General features: G+C 36.6%; 1 protein-coding gene across 1 annotated transcript in view; it reads left to right on the forward strand.

Annotated features, from left to right (window-relative positions):
* Positions 1–10,309, forward strand: part of metrnlb (meteorin like, glial cell differentiation regulator b) — an 11,542-nt gene extending 1,233 nt beyond the window's left edge. Inside the window, exons 2-4 of the mRNA XM_081361237.1 lie at positions 2,751–3,136; positions 7,541–7,600; positions 9,062–10,309. Of these exons, the coding sequence (XP_081217363.1) occupies positions 2,751–3,136; positions 7,541–7,600; positions 9,062–9,378 (763 nt within the window). The 3' untranslated portion in view covers positions 9,379–10,309. The remainder of the gene's footprint in view (positions 1–2,750; positions 3,137–7,540; positions 7,601–9,061) is intronic.
* The last annotated feature ends 7,116 nt before the right edge of the window (positions 10,310–17,425 follow it).

A 17,425-nucleotide genomic window follows, 5' to 3' on the forward strand; every position in this document is an offset into this window, starting at 1 on the left:
TTCCTCTTAAGATAACTTAGCCTTTTCTGTTCTGATTCTTGTTTAACAGCGTGTTTGACTGGACAATGTTTTAAAACTTGTAATAAAGGGTTTTTGAAATTCAAATTCTCTCTCTCTCTCTCTCTCTCTCTCTCTCTCTCTCTCTCTCTCTCTCTCTCTCTCTCTCTCTCTCTCTCTCTCTCTCTCTCTCTCTCTCTCTCTCTCTCTCTCTCTCTCTCTCTCTCTCCATTGACTTTAGTGCTCTGGTGGTTTAAGTAGCTGACTCACACTTTTCCTTTCCTTTCAACTCCTTCATTTAACTCTTTGAATCAGACCGCGCTCGAATCTGGCCTCTATTATACGCTCCGCGACTTAATGGACTCCAGAAAATGATTTAATAACGTTAATTAAAAGCAAGCCAGATGAATTTCGGGGTCATGTGTGCGGGACTCGGCTCTTTTTCTCTGGAGGACATTTGGCACTGATTTCAGTAGAAACCAAACCCTGTCAGTTTAATTATAATGCCAAGTCATGAACCCCAGCTGTAGATGTGAAGTTTCATCATCTACTCACCCTCGTGTTGATTTAAACCCTCCATATTTGGTGGAAATACAGGAATACCATTAATCTGTGTTTTAGAATCAGTCAATCATTGTTTAGACACTTGAGTTTGGATAAATGGGACATTGAATCCTGCTTTTTAAAAGTTGTTTTTGAGGTCATAATCTGTCAGAGAAGTGGTGCTTTTCACCAGGTGTAGAGTGTAAATCTCAGCTGAAACAGACACACTGTAATCATCCCTAAATATGCCGACCACAACCACTTGAAAGCGCTGTGGCGGGGAAAACGAAAATGTCCCATCTGGATGACAGCTTGTGATATCTTTCATGTGCACATTACCCATCGTCTCCTACCATATGCTTTTTCAGAGACTTCGGGTTGACTTAAAATCCCACAGTTTCGACATCCGATCTCTCCTCATGTTTCTGAAAGCTCTTGGAGATGAGAAGGTGGTCATGGTTGAACACGAATCCCAATTTGTCAAGCCCTCAGATTTATGTGTCATTTGACAAACGAGAACCTCTGTGTTGAATGAGAAGCAAGACACAACTAAGGCCCTGTTTACTCCTGGTATTAAGATGCGTTTTGATCGATTGGATCACAAGTAGACGACAGAAACACAAACCTGTTTACACCTGGTGATTTAATACGTCTCTTTTGTCCACTTTCAACCACTTCTGTCCTGATATCTTTGAGGGGAGAGTTTATGGGCAGGTAAATGTGTAATTTTCAGATCGTTCCATCTAATGGATGAAATAAACTCACGCAATTTACATACAGGGTTTGAAATTAACACGCCAAATATGGGTAAAAATCAACTGACGGGTAACGCTGTCAAATCACGGGCCAATTTGGCGTGTTACTCACTATGTTTACTCACTTTGCTGGGGAAGTTCGTGTAAGCCAAATCTACCCGGATTTAGAGCAAATACTCAACTCGTGAGTCATCGTGATATTTTAAAAGCAGTGTATTGTGCAGAATCTGCTCATATATGGCTTACTTGAACACACACGTCACTACGCAACAAATAACAGCGCGCTTGTTCATTTGCATTGAAGCAATAGCGAAGATTAAAAAGCATTTGGTTAACACAAAAAGACAGTTATTTTCCAACATTATTTTAATGTTCTTTGTACTGTATTGATCTCTCCACCTTAAATACATTTTTGGTGGGAAGGATGAGGATGAAAGAGGAAGGGAAGAGATGCTGGATGACAGGATTTAGTTTGAATAAGAAATGAATGTATGAAAGTATGTAGTATTTTTTGGCTAGTAGAAGTTGTGAATGGCTGTTAACTTAAAAATGTAGTAGCCAAATTGGCCGGTAAGTGAAAAGGTTCATTTCAAACCATGGTTACACATGAACACGACCGGAGACGATGGAAAAACACGGAGAGCGTCAGCTTTAGTTTCTGCTCTGACAGACACAAGACCAGCCGAACGCTGTGAGTGTGTGTTAGAAATCAGGAATGGTGAGAGAACATTGTGATTGGTACATTTTTCATCTTCAAACCAAACTTGTGTCTTCAGCCGACCCATAATCGGCTCTTAGAGCTCTTCCCATAATGTTTACTCATTAGGTCAGTAGGTGGAGAGAAGACTGTCTTTTGTGGCCGTTTAAACACATTCGACCACAAGAGTGTTTACACTACGAAAGCAATCCGGTTGCAGTGTGTTTTCAAGTGGTCGAAAGTGGACAAGCTTAAAAAGTTTCAGACACAGTTTACACCTGTATTCAGTGTTGTCCACTTGTGATCCAATCGACCAAAGAATCTTAACACAATGGGTCCTATCATACACCAAGTGTGACACAAGTGTTTTGCTAGTTTCAGCCCGACGCAGTTATCATTTTCACACCTTGCGCCGTGTTGTTTAAATAGCAAATGCATTTGCGCCCATGGGCTGCTGGTCTGAGAACCAGGTGTGTGTTCAGGCGCATTGTCGGAGCGTTGCTGTTTTGAGGAACTGAAATAGACATTGATCAACTGAAACCTGGTCTAAAGTCAATGGCGCAATATTTTTTGTGTTATTTAAACAGCGTGTTAGTAATGTGCGTACACTCTGCTTATTACACACGCTTTAGACCATGCGCTTATATCCTTAAAATAGGGCTCCAGGTGTAAACAGGGCCTAAAATTGTAGAGGTACACAGAAGGGTTGGCGAGTGTGTAATTGAGTAGCTGTTTACTCTTGTGTTGTGTGTCTTCAGCGGGCTGACGCACGAGTCTCACGCGCGGGACGTGGAGCAGGTGTACCTGCGCTGTGCCGAAGGCTCTCTGGAGTGGCTCTATCCCACAGGAGCCGTGATCGTGAACCTGCGCCCCAACCTGCCGTCCTCCACGCTCCTCCTCGCCTGCCTGAAGCCCCGGAGGGACTCGCGCGGGGCCACGCTGTTCCTGGAGCGGGCCGGGGAGCTGCGGGCGCTGCTGTCGGAGGAGGAGCAGGCCGCCGGGGTCGTGCGCTGCTTCGGCCTCCAGGAGGGGGCGCTGTTCGTGGAGGCGTCCGCGCGCCGGGACATCAGCCGCCGGGTCACCGCCTTTCAGTATCAGCTGATCCCCACGCAGACGCCAGGAGACCGGCCCTACTCGCCTGCAGGTACAGCTCACACATCCGACACAAAACCTGGAGAACAACGAAAAAGGGTTCTGCCGGGAAGGTTCGGCAGGAACTAGTAGTTCTGCCTACAAGTCTTTACTCACCCTGAAGTCATCCTAGGTGTATATGACATTCTTCTTTCAGACGAATACAATCAGAGTTATATTAAAAAATGTTCTGGCTCTTCCAAGCTTTATAATGGCAGTGAATGGCTGTTTCTGTTTTGAAGTCCATAAAAGTGCATCTATCCATCATAAAAGTGCATCTATACATGATAAAAGTGCATCTAGCCATCATAAAAGTGCATCATCTATTCATGATAAAAGTGCATCTATCCATCATAAAAGTGCATCTATCCATCATAAAAGTGCATCATCTATTCATGATAAAAGTGCATCTATCCATCATAAAAGTGCATCTATCCATCATAAAAGTGCATCTATACATGATAAAAGTGCATCTATCCATCATAAAAGTGCATCTATCCATCATAAAAGTGCATCTATCCATGATAAAAGTGCATCTATTCATGATAAAAGTGCATCTATCCATCATAAAAGTGCATCTATCCATCATAAAAGTGCATCCATCCATCATAAAAGTGCATCTATCCATCATAAAAGTGCATCCATCCATTATAAAAGTGCATCCATCCATTATAAAAGTTATCCACACTGTTCCGGGGGGTTAATAAAGGCCTTCTGAAGCAAAGCATTTGTATAAAAAAAAAATCTATTTTTAAAACTTTCTAAAGTAAAATAACTAGCTTCTGGCCAAACGAACACATGGATTCGACTTAAATTATGCATAATTGCATGCAGTTAACCCTCAACCAAACTCTAGTCCTACCCTAACCCTATAGTAAGTACATGTAGTGGCTTAATATTACTCAGTACTTAAATATATAATTACACTGTAACAATGACACCTTAAAATAAAGTGTAACCAAAAAATCTGTAGTAAAAATGGAAAAGGTTCTGGTGATTTTCTGCCGGGACATTATCCGTTACGTTTACACACATTTCCTTTAACCCTAAAACACAACACAATAGTGCAATGTGTAATTCAAAATACTCAATATGAAAAATCAATATGAAAAAAAGTTCTTCATATTAACACAGTATATTGGACCCTATTTTTACAGACTTTTCTTATGATATTCAATCTTGTTTTCCATATTTATGCATTGTGTCTGAAATGCCTTTAAAATATGATTTTTTTCCCCCAGTCAAGAATGCAAGAATCAAAATAAAGTTAGTAATAAGAATCAGACGTTTTTTACCAATTGAGCACACACACAATGTATTTTATTTATATGCACCTATTTAACAATGCACAATATTATTATTGTCCAATACAGAAAAAACAATAATATTCACTTACTTTTTCCTACAAAACAAAAGCAAGAACATAAAAGGTAGTGCTATTCCAATAGTTTATATACTATAGTATTTATTAATATTTTATATTAGCTTTTGTTTATTTTTTTCAAAGTTTTTGTAATTTTTTGTTAGTTTATTATTTCTATTATTTATTTACATTTATTATTATATTATTATTATTTCAGTTTCAGTAATTTTAGTGTTTAAACTTCCGTTTCTATTTTTTGTTTTAAGTTTAAGGTTTTCATCTAATATATACTTTTTTCTGATTTATTTCAATTAATGACAATAATTAATTGTATAATATAATATAATAATAAAAACGGCAAATAGCTTTAGGTATAACGATAAAAACACTGCATTTGCACATCATTTTTAACTAGTTAGGATGCAAATGAATATTTGAATCAGAGTTTGCACTGATTCATAGATTGAAACATAAGAACTGAATATATATTTGCATTTTTTGTGAAGTACTTTTGTAATCATGTTGCAAAGAACAGCTACGTAATTAGAGTACTGAGTTAAGTGATCTTGATATTTCAAAAACTAAAAAATATAATATATTGTAGGTATTCAGTGTATCACGCAGCCTTGGTGTCTTCAGGAATATTTGTGTGAGAGAGAGAGAGTTGGGGGTCGAATAACAACACTGTCAAATGGCCATCATCCTCATGAAAGAGGTAGTAAATGACCCTGTTAAACCTGAAGCCCAGACAGAACATCGCCCCCCCCCGACGCTCCATGTTCAGCCTGACAGAAGATAATAAACAGTGTAATCAAGAGGTGTGCGGGGTCAAGCAGACTGTAGAGCTGTCAATCACAGTCCACTCGGCTAGTTTCACATCAAAGCTGCAGTTCAGGAGGGATTTATAATCGGATAACACACAGCTGTCTGTCGAGGATCACAGTCTGAATGCTCAAATATCCCAATATTCCGTCCGCCTTTTCTCCACATGGACCCAGCTAACTGGGAATGTTCTCACAACGTTCTTCCAGTAACATTAATAGAATGTTCGATTAAAGTCTTGAATAATGCTCTGAAAATCTAAAAGTGTTACTACTTGTTTCAAAAATTCTAATAATGTTCCAAATGGAATGTTCCCTTAACTTTCAAGAACTTTCAAGAACATTCATAAAACGTTCATAAGCGATGTTTTCTTAACTCAATGGGACCGTTAGCGAAACATGTTAGTGTTAGCTGCGCAGCTACCTGGTGTTCTCCAGAATCCGAGTCTTTCCTCCGCTTCCCTTCCCCCTCTCTTTCCCCTGTTTCCCGCACAACGCTCCCAGAGGGTTTGTCTTTATAAACATGTAAGTACTGAGGTGTCCTGAGCTCCTCACCTGCTGGTCTCACTCACTGTCTGTGTGTGTGTGTGTGTGTGTGTGTGTGTGTGTGTGTGTGTGTGTGTGTGTGTGTGTGTGTGTGTGTGTGTGTGTGTGTGTGTGTCAGTGAAAAGAGTTTTTTTAGGAATATCTTGAGCAATGAAAGTTGACCCTGATTTATACATGCTCAAGCTCCAAAAGGGCAAAAAATCCCAGCAAGTGTAGTCAATATGACTTCAAATATGACTCAAATCTCTGAACAAATTTAAATCTTTTCATCATATGGCTATCAAATTATTATTATTATTATATTTTTTTTGGTTCAACTTGAACTAAAGTCTGCAGCGCTCAAAAATTGAGTACATTTTAATTTTAATCTAACCCATTTTGCAATTTATATTGAACAATTAAGGTTTATAAATAAAACCTAAAAATAATCATTAGATAATTTTCTGTAAAAAGTTATTTAACAATATAAATCTAAAACCTAAAAATAACTTTTTTGTGTGTTATTTTCAACCATTTGAGAATGTACTATGTAATTTATAGTAGTCAAATTACTTTTTATATTTACCCAAAAAAAACAAAAACAAATGGGAAGCAAATGCTAACATTAGGCGAAGGTTCAAAAGCGAAGGTTAACGTTCCCATAATGTTCAGAGAACATTCAGAAACTACGTTTTCATAACTTTAGTAAAACATTATATTCCTGTTGGCTGGGAAGTCACACAAAAATAACAAAGACAAGTCACACCGGTGTACAAGTCACGTTTTATTATTACAATCAGAAATAATGTAAAATACCTGTAAATAAAACTTTTTTTTTTTATCATTGTAAAAATAAAACCTTTAAGGAACATTACATTATTGTTTCCAGCAAACTAACCAAATGGGAGTTGAACTCTCTGATTAGAGGAAGCTTCTGTGAGTGTTGTAATGTTTGGCTGAACAGCTGATCTGAGGTCAGTGTGATCAGTGTGAGTGGGGGAGGAAGTGTTGAAAGAGCCGCTTCAGTGTGTCTGAGTGAGCTTGTATGTGTTAAATCATTTACATTTACTTTCACAAATGCTTTTGTCCTAAAGGCGAATTTACATAATACTCTGAGTGTGACTCTTAACAGATTGTGATGAGAAGAGACGATACACAGACAATGTCTCTCCATCATACTGTCTTCAAAGGCAAACACGCAGCACAACCACTGTAGTTTGATTCATTCCTGATTCGTTTGAATCATCAGATGTGATTCATCTGAACATCTGACTCACTTGAAACGAAACATGACAGCTGTTGCAACAGTTTTGTAATAAATGTAGTCATTTTGAAATCATTAAACCACATTAATGCTACTGTGCATCTTTACAACATTGAAAATGTTACTAAAATATAATTTTTTATGCATTTGTTTTGAGGAATCATTTTGGTTCCCAGAACCTAATTTTGAATATTTGTATTATTAACAATTCAATCTTAAAAGCCTTTTTAAACGCACATGTGTTTGTGTCACAGCCCTGTGTGTTATCACTCAGTCGAGACCCCTGGATTTGATGATTATAATGATGATAACACTATCTAGACGGGGTCAGAGGGCAAAGGTCAGAGGTCACAGGAGCTCAGGCACAGCTGGAGTGTGTGTGTGAGGCAGACGTGTCTGAGGAGGAAGTGTGTCACGCTGATGTAAGGTGTGTGTGTGTTTCAGCTGCATGCAGACCCTGCACTGATGACCAGCTGCTCATGGCGCTCTGCACCAGCGACTTTGGTAAGACACTATTTACCGTATTATTCTCCTGAGATGTCATCATTTACCGCATTTTCCAGAACTCAAGTTGCACCTGACTATAATATAGCAAAAGGAACTTTGACTGACGCTCTGGTTAAGAACAAATGTTTTTCCAGTAACGTTAATATAACGTTTGTTCAAAGTTATCTGGTCTTTAACAATGTTCTCAAAACTTTAGCACAAAAACATTATTTATACATCAATAATGAACTTTTTTTTTCTGAAAAATTTTAGTTGGATGTTCATCTAACTTTTTTTTTGAAGTGTTGCTACTTGTTTCGGAATGTTCAGAAAACATGTTCAGAGAACATTCCAAAGTAACTTTTCCATAATGTTTGAAGATGATAAAATGGAATGTTCACGCAACGTTCAAATAACCAAGAAAAAACGTTTTGAATTTTTTTTTGGACATTTTTAACATTCAGAGAACGTTTTGAAAACTTAAAAGGAACATTAACAAAACATTCTTAGAACATATTTGTGAACATATTAGTCACGCCTGGTCAAAATGTCATTGTTGTGAGGAAAATAACAGATAATTTGCATTGGTATATAAAAGTCTCATTTTATTATTGCATTGATTAATAATGTAAAATTGTATTTTACTTTGTATGAACTATGTATTTTAGCTCCTCTCACTTCACAACAAATCCTTTAAATTGAACAATGTTCAGAACAGGAATAAAAACTACAAGTATAAAACAAACACAAATTACAGTGGCGTTCAGTTCATTATAACAACGTTTATTATCATTAACTTGCTGAAACTGAAAATAAACATTACAAGAAGCGTTTTCTCTGTTAGTTTAAATATTATAAAAACACTTAAGGCAACATTCTGAGAACTTTATTTTATAGTTGTAAAATTAAACTACCAGTGTCTGGAAAATGCGTTGCACACAATAAACTTGGGCTCATGTATTCGGCATGAATATAAATGTTGTGCATGCGTGACATTAAATGCATAATATAAGCAAATTTACAATATGTGACCCTGGACCACAAAACCAGTCACAAGGGTCAAGTTTTGCTGAATAAATAAGTTTTCCATTGATGTATGGTTTGTTAGGATAGGACAATATTTGGTCGAGATACAACTATTGAAAATCTGGAATCTGAGGGTACAGAAAAATCAAAACATTGGAAAATCTCCTTTAAAGTTCTACTTTTATGTTCACGATTGTGCTGCATTCACTCACAAAAATCGATTTTTTCATATATTAACAGTAGGAAATTTTCTAAATATCTTCATGGAACATGATCTTTACTTAATATCCTAATGATTTTTGGCATAAAAGAAAAATGGATCATTTTGACCCAAATATACCCGTGCGACTCGTGACTGGTTTTGTGATCCAGGGTCACATATAAGTGGTGCATGTTTCAGATGATGAAAACATTGTGTAGTTAATGCTGTGTGTGTGTGTGTGTGTGTGTCAGCGGTGCGCGGCAGGATTCATCACGTGGAGGATGATGATGATGATGATGAGGGTCAGGTGTCTGTGCTGCTGTGGTTGAGTCGTGTGTATCGTCAGAAGAGCGGTGTGTTCGTGTCGGTGCGCGGGCGCTGGACGGGGCGAGTGAAGATGCCGGTGCGCTGTGAGCCGCGCGCAGGACAGGAGGAGTTCCTCTTCACAGGACACCTGCGCTTCGGAGAGCCCTGGGTCACGTGTGCTCCGCTTTACACACACTTCAGCACACTGTACCGCTCCGCTCTCCGCGCGGGAACCAACCCCTGCCACATACACACAGACTGAGACACACACACTGCAAGATCAGGGAAACATGTCCGCGGAAACATTTCACCCCAAAATCAAGAGAAATCACATTTAAACAGTTTATTTTACAAAACACATTCTCAACACTGCACTGCATCCAGATGTTTTACTTTTTTAATTAGGTTTTATTTTGATTAATTTGTCATTTATTATTTTCAGTACTGCAATTATGTATAAATATTTCACTCAACATTTAAATACTTTTTTAAAAATTATTATTACTGTTATAATTATAATAATTTTTTATTATATATTATTTTACAATTATTATTATTATTATTAGGCATTAATAATGATATTAAAATATTAACAGTATTTAAATAGTAAAATATTTATACATATATTTGCAGTACTAAATAATAATTATAATGTGTTCATATTTTTGTTATAAAAATTTATATTTTTATAAATGTTTGTCTTTATTGTCATGAGATGATAATTGTCACAATTTAATTTTGTAATTTTGTTTATGCAGAATATGATTTCTTGTTTATTTGTGTTGATTTTGGGGTGAACCCAGGCCTGGATGTGCTGTTGGCAGGTTTCTGAGATGGGAATGGGATCTTCAGTGGTTCCAGACGGACAGATCTCAGTCAGGAATCCTCCTAAAGTTGCTGTTCTTGCTTTCTGTCTGATTTCATACGTCTGAAACCGATACAGAGAAAGTGTGTTGTAACACTATGTGTGTGTGTGTGTGTGTATCATGAGCTCTTGCCTGCTGCGAGAGGATGGCGGTGCTTTTCTTAAAAGCTTTGTTTATAGTTATAGAGCGGTCGATTCTTCTGACTGACGCCTGGAGTGTGTTCACATGTGCGTTTGTGTGTGTTTATGCTGTATGTGTGTTTGTTGAGTTGCCTTTTCTGTTCCTTGGACTCAGAATGAGTCTGGAATAAAACACTCTTTATAGAAACCTGTATGTGAGTGTTTTCTGTTAATCTTCCCAAATGTGGAGAAAATTGCAACATTTTCAAATTATCGTGCGAAAGCTTCCATCTACACAAGCCTGGTGTCATAGTGCAGTGTAATAGTTTTTCCATCCCACGTTACTTTCCCATATAAACACAGCGCTCAATTTAAAATAAGTCATACTTTTAAAAAGGATCTCGAGAGCTCTTTTGCCCCATTCCACTGCCCGTGTCTCACCAGCCCTAAGAAACGTTACCCAAGCGTCATTATAGACCTTATTCAGAGCAGCACCATCCCAGACAGAACACAGTGTCGGCCCAGGTCCGGCCCACATCTGGTACACTTGGATTCTACACAGCCCAGATGTGGACCGGATCTGGGCCGAAACTATGTTGCTGTCTGGGAAGACCGGTATGAAAGCGAGGCTGTGAGGGACAGACTTAACGTGTTTGCAATGGCATCCACTATATAAAGCTGTATAAAAGCTCCTAGATCTACTGAAAGTTATTGTTGCAGTGTTTCATTAGCAGAAAAAAAAGAAAAAAAAAAGCAATTTAAATTACAGCACAACCCACTGAAGAGATGTATGTCTATTCCTCACAGCCTCGCTTTCATTCCCGTTAAAATCAAAGCTGATGTAAAAAACTGGTCATTTCAGCTGCTGTGAATAACATCTATAGCAGGATTTCGAATGAACTGTCGTTTCTGTCAACTGTTGTCAGTGGATTAAAATATTTATTCATCTAACCCTTACTGTCAAAGCAGGTTAAACATGTTGATATCTACACATCCGCTTTAATGAGACTGACATTTGAAGGAAACTGTAGAGTAACCTTCTGTGTTTGCTGGGCTAACAAATACCTTGGCATTATAAGATGCAGCTCATCAGTGGTTATTATTTTGAAGAAATAATATTATTTTATAGTCATAAAATGTAACTGATTTTTCCACTCATTTCTGCAAACATAACCAAGGCCACATGGGCACTGAAATAGTAACTGGACAAATCTGTCCAACCTTATTTCTGTCCAAAATAAATCCTGTTTCACATTAAGAAAAGCATTGCATTGCAAAAGCTGAATACATTGCAGATGCCATTTCATGTTGTTGATGGTGTTCACCTTTTTACCACCTTTAGCCTATTATAAGTTAAGAGTTTACAATAACGTTACACAGCACTGCCGGTCTCATTATCTGTGTGTGACACTGAAAACAAAGTTTCTTCATGTGAAATATGAACTGTTCTTCAGTGCTTTACTGTTTTTCCGCATATTACTGCCAAGTTGAATGGTTGGACTCCAGCATGAGTCCACGGATAAACTCCTAAATTATTGACGTGTTGGACATTCATTTTATTGCACTGAATGTTCTCTCAAACTTTTTTATTTTTTTTTTTATTTGGAAAAGCATGTACCGATAAATCATTCACTTTAACTTAGAGAACATGCAAGTAAACAAAGTCAGTTTTGACATTGCCAGATCGGTGCATTTCTACACCCCGTAGTGATGATTAGTAATATCTGGATAGGTGTTTTCTACCAATCAGTGTTATGTTACAAATCAGCATTGCTACAAATCAGTGTTATGTTACAAATATTCAATGTTACAAATCAGCGTAATGTTACAAATTAGCAAGGTTACAAATCAGCGTTATGTTACAAATCATTTTTGTTACAAATCAACGTTTTTACAAATCAACGTTATGTTACAAATCAGCGTTGTTACAATTCATCATTGTTACAAATTAGCGTTATGTCACAAATCAGCGTTGTTACAAATCAGCGTAATGTTACAAATAATCATTGTTACAAATCAGTGTTGTTACAAATCAACGTAATGTTACAAATTAGCATTGTTACAAATCAGCATTATGTTACAAATCAGCATTGTTACAAATCAGCATTATGTTACAAATCAGCATTGATACAAATCAACTTAATTTTACAAATTAGCGTAATGTTACAAATCAGCATTGTTACAAATCAGTGTTATGTTACAAATCAGTGTCGTTACAAATCAGTGTTGTTACAAATCAACTTAATTTTACAAATTAGCATAATGTTACAAATTAGTATGTTACAAATCATCATTGTTAAAAATTAGCATTATGTTACAAATCAGCATTGTTACAAATCATTGTTGTTACAAATCAGCGTTGTTACAAATCAATGTTATGTTACAAATCAGCATTATGTTACAATTCATCATTGTTACAAATCAGCGTTGTTACAAATCAGCATTGATACAAATCAACTTAATTTTACAAATTAGCGTAATGTTACAAATTAGCATTGTTACAAATCAGTGTTGTTACAAATCAGCGTTGTTACAAATCAGTGTCGTTACAAATCAACGTTATGTTACAAATAATCATTGTTACAAATCAGCGTAATGTTACAAATCATCATTGTTACAAATCATCATAGCTACAAATCAGCGTTATGTTAAAAATCAGCGTCATATTACAAATCATTATTGTTACAAATCAGCATTATTGTTACAAATCAGCGTTATGTTACAAATCAATTTAATGTTACAAATTAGCGTAATGTTACAAATTTGCGTTGTTACAAATCAGCAGTTACAAATCAACGGTATGTTACAAATCAGCAGTTACAAATCAACGGTATGTTACAAATCAGCGATATGTTACAAATCAGCGTTGTTACAAATCAGCGTAATGTTACAAATTAGTGTTGTTATAAATCAAAATTGTTACAAATCAGCGCTATGTTACAAATCAGTGTTATGTTACAAATCATTATTGTTACAAATCAGCGTTATGTTACAAATCAACGTAATGTTACAAATTAGCGTAATGTTACAAATCAGCATCGTAACAAATCAGTGTTACAAATCAGTGCTATGTTACAAATCAACATTATGTTACAAATCATCATTGTTACAAATCAACTTAATGTTACAAATTAGCGTAATGTTACAAATTAGCATTGTCACAAATCAGCGCTATGTTACAAATCAGTGTTGTTACAAATCAGTGTTGTTACAAATCAGCATTATGTTACAAATCATCATTGCTACAAATCAGTTATGATACAAATCAACTTAATGTTACAAATTAGCGTAATGTTACAAATTAGCGTTGTTACAATTTAGCATGGTTACAAATCAGTGTTATGTTACAAATCAGCGTTGTTTTCAGCCCAATTAGAGAGAAAGTAAACCTATTGTTTTTTGTTGCTGTTGTTCTTTTGTTTTGTATTTGATCATGTATTCCTCCAGCATTGTTCAGAGTTCTGCAAACTCCATATCTGTCGGAGATTTCCCGTAATGTATCCAGTCAGAAGTGGGCTGATCTCCAGCCGGAGTGAACACATGAGTCCAGCACTATCATCTGATCCATGTGAATGTCTCGAATGCTCGTCGTCTTAAGACTTTCACCCGCTCAGCTGTCTCAAGCACGTCTGGAATGAAAGCACAGATAACTGAGACACGGCTCTGAGTGTGTGTGACGGGTTATTATTAACACCGCTGCTCTTTCCGCTCTTTCCTCTCTCTCTCTGTCTGAGTCTCTGCTGGAAGCCAGGAAAATCATCACGACTAATTGTTTGTGTTTTAACTGTTCTGTTTGCTGTTCTGTAATTGAGCACTGTTTACATATTTTCTGTATTGATGACATGCTTCCCAGACAGCAACATAGTGTGGAATCCACGTGTACCAGATGTGGGCTTAACAATTATAGTGACATCTTTGCTAACGAAATAAACCAATTAAAAGCCGCCACCCTTGCCAGAGCTCGCCGCCACAGTTGAACGCACAGTTACGCTCAATCACCACTTGACTTGTTAATTTAACACTTGGTGTGTTTGATTGGAGTTGGAGATCTCTGCTTTAGGAACTCCAGCCTTTTGAGTTCTTTGTGAGCAAATTTTCTCAGGGGAACTCAAAACTTTAGCGAGAGCATTACCAATATTTTTTTCCCCATCACCATGATCCTAGGGGGTTCATACTGATCAATTGTCTGTAAAAAGTAATTTGTATATTAGTACACCAATGGTTTCTATTATTAGATTGGTATTTGTTATATCATTTTATTTTGTTGTAGTAATCATAAGCATGTCACAGCACAAAATAGTGTTAGCGATTCACTTTGTTATCATTATTTTCCTAAAGCGGCCAATACATTCACATGAAACAGCTTTGAAAATGAGGTGGATATTCGTGTGTGTCTGTATTTTGCTCAGAGTGAAGCACACGCGCCCTGCACACGCTATCCTGATCCTCCAGACACCCAACACCTCGGACACACATCCCAGAGCCGGACACCCAACACTCCCTCCGGCACACGCGCTTCATTTATTAGGGAGAGTCTCTGCTGTCAGGGGTCAGTGAGACCTCAGGTCATCAGCACCATATGTGTGGCCTGTGGTCAGCTGGAGAAGAGCTGAGCAAAGAGAAACTATACACGACTACATGCAATATAATTCTACTCTTAGAATATAGCGCGCCCTGGTGGATGTTACAGGTAATGGGTGGAAGCCCAGTTTTGCCACATAACAAAATACATAATTATGACATAAAATGGTGAGTCATTACAATTATGATATAAAATTGGTATTGGTTAAATTATTACTTAAGGTAAGTGCAAAAAATGTTTTTTCATGCAATGGTCAATTTGAGATTTTGGGCTATTTGGCTTTTCTTAATGTGTTGTTTCTCAGACTTGTGGAAAGAAAGCATCAGAATATACTTTTAAGTTTGTTTATGTCTGTAGATTTCAAATTACATTATATCTTTAAACCCGTTTTCTCAAAATGTTTGAGTTTTTCTCCTGCGCTGAGCCAGAAATCTCTTACATACACCAAACTTTACAGTTTTATTCTTATCTATATTCTGAAGGTTTTTACGAAGGGGTTTGTTCATATGTAATTTACAACATTTTATTCTTTTAAAAATGCATTTTTTTTTTTCTGGCTGTTGAGACTATTTTCTGATTTATGGAGTGATAAAAAGAGATATAAAAATCCCTTCTGAAAAAACTTTTGACTAATATGTCAACAAAATAAAATATAAATTTTGAATCTGGCTTTATTCAATTTTCCGATTTCTTTAATGGAAATTTATGCAAAGTACTGCTATAATATATACTGCCTCATTTGCATATTTAAACTAAATATCAGAAAACTTGTACTACAAAAAATCTTAGCAATGCTTAATGTAATCAATCAACTGGGGAAGTATGGTGGCTATTAGTCATTTACCCTATTCTCCTGGGGTGTCTTGCCTTAAGTCATAATTATGACATAAATAATTGTATATTATATGCTGTTGATTCTGACAGCCAATCAGAATCCATTTTACTTTAAAGCCACACTGCAATTGTGCATTTTTAATCTGCACATGCGCAGGAGAGTTTTCTTTTCTTTACGAGGTGAAACTTGCATGATATTGTCAAGGACAAAACCATATCAACATTCAACATAAAAAATTATCGAATTTACTCTCCGTCAGATGTGATTTTGATGTGTACTAACGTATTTCCAAAGTCAGATATCATGTGTCACTATAAGACTACACCTAAAACACACAATTATATATAAAAAAAAAAACATTTTATTACATAATCTTTATTTAAATGTTAAAATATACAGATACACGAATATATAAGAAACATGCATGAATATATATATATATATATATATATATATATATATATATATATGTATATATGTGTGTGTGTGTGTGTGTGTGTGTGTGTGTGTGTGTGTGTGTGTGTGTGTGTGTGTGTGTGTGTGTGTGTGTCAAAAAAGCAACATTTTCTATGAAAAGATTTTACATTTATAAAGAGTGGGGAGATACAGACACAAATATGTCTGATGCTCACTGAAGAGTGACTAATGGCAAAGTAACACAGACTGCAATTCATGGAAAATTACAAAACTTTGGAAATGTTACAAAACATGCTATTTACAGAAAAAGTTTCGACAGGCGTTTAATTTCAGTGCGTAACTTCCCACACACAGACGCGCCAAACCGCAGTCTTACAAAGAATAGATACAATGATGTAAATAATGGACATTTTTTTGTTGTTTTTAGTCTGTGGTATTGGCACATCTGACCAGAACTTCCTACAGACAGCCAACAGCGGAGGAGAAATAAATGACTTAACTAGTGCAATGCTCCTGATGTGACGCATTTAAATCACTATTAGAAACATCTGAGTAAAAGCTGCAGTAAACAGATGACAAAGTGACCGTTTACAGCTTCATTTTCAATCCATTTGATGGCTCCTGGATCATTTGATCGAGCTGTAAATCACCAAATTATCCTTCACAGCGCCGCGTCTGTGGACCAACATAATCAGAGATAAAGTGTGAATGAGCATTTATAGATCCACCAAAAGTACTGCAGGAGTCCATCAAAGTCCTCAGTATGAGAACCAGATCATGTAAGTTATGTAACATAAAAATAAGTTTCAAAGTCAAATGAGCAAATGTGTTTCAAACCTATTTTGTTTCTCACCTCGCAGCAGGGTCATGATGGAGCGTCCTCAGATTTTCATAATTGGCTTCATTTTTCCCGTTATGTTGGACAGTTGCGTACTTGATCTTCTGAGAATCTGTGGATTCAGTGTTTCCTGCCGGCCGATCTGTTCTGGCTCTTCTGGGTGAAACTCTGGCATACAGAGCGTTATCATTGTGGTTTCTGTCCGAGCTGGAAGGATGTTGAACCTGGAGAAAGACATCAAAACCTTTCAGAAAATTGAACTATTAACTATAAATCATCTACAATGAGCGAAGAGCTTTCTGTTTCTTTACACTTTAGCATTTTTTTAATGATTTCTCATTGGTTACATGCTGGTATCACATACAATACAATTATAAATATATTTTATATTACAGCAGAAAATAACTGATTCTTAATTATTATTCTTATTTTTAGACAGAAACAGATGCATAACTCTCTGTTCTGACCTGATTCTGCTTGACGTCAGACACTCCACCACACTTTCTCTTCCTGTAGCAGAGATAATCATGTAAACACACACACACAATTATAATTATTAGTAATTACCCCAATGTGTATTATTAAACAAAAGATCTCACCTCTTGAACATGATGATGCAGACAAGAAGTAAAACTGCACATCCGACTGCGAT

Source organism: Scardinius erythrophthalmus (assembly GCF_964197995.2).
Source record: "Scardinius erythrophthalmus genome assembly, chromosome: 3".
NCBI classification, from domain to species: domain Eukaryota; kingdom Metazoa; phylum Chordata; class Actinopteri; order Cypriniformes; family Leuciscidae; genus Scardinius; species Scardinius erythrophthalmus.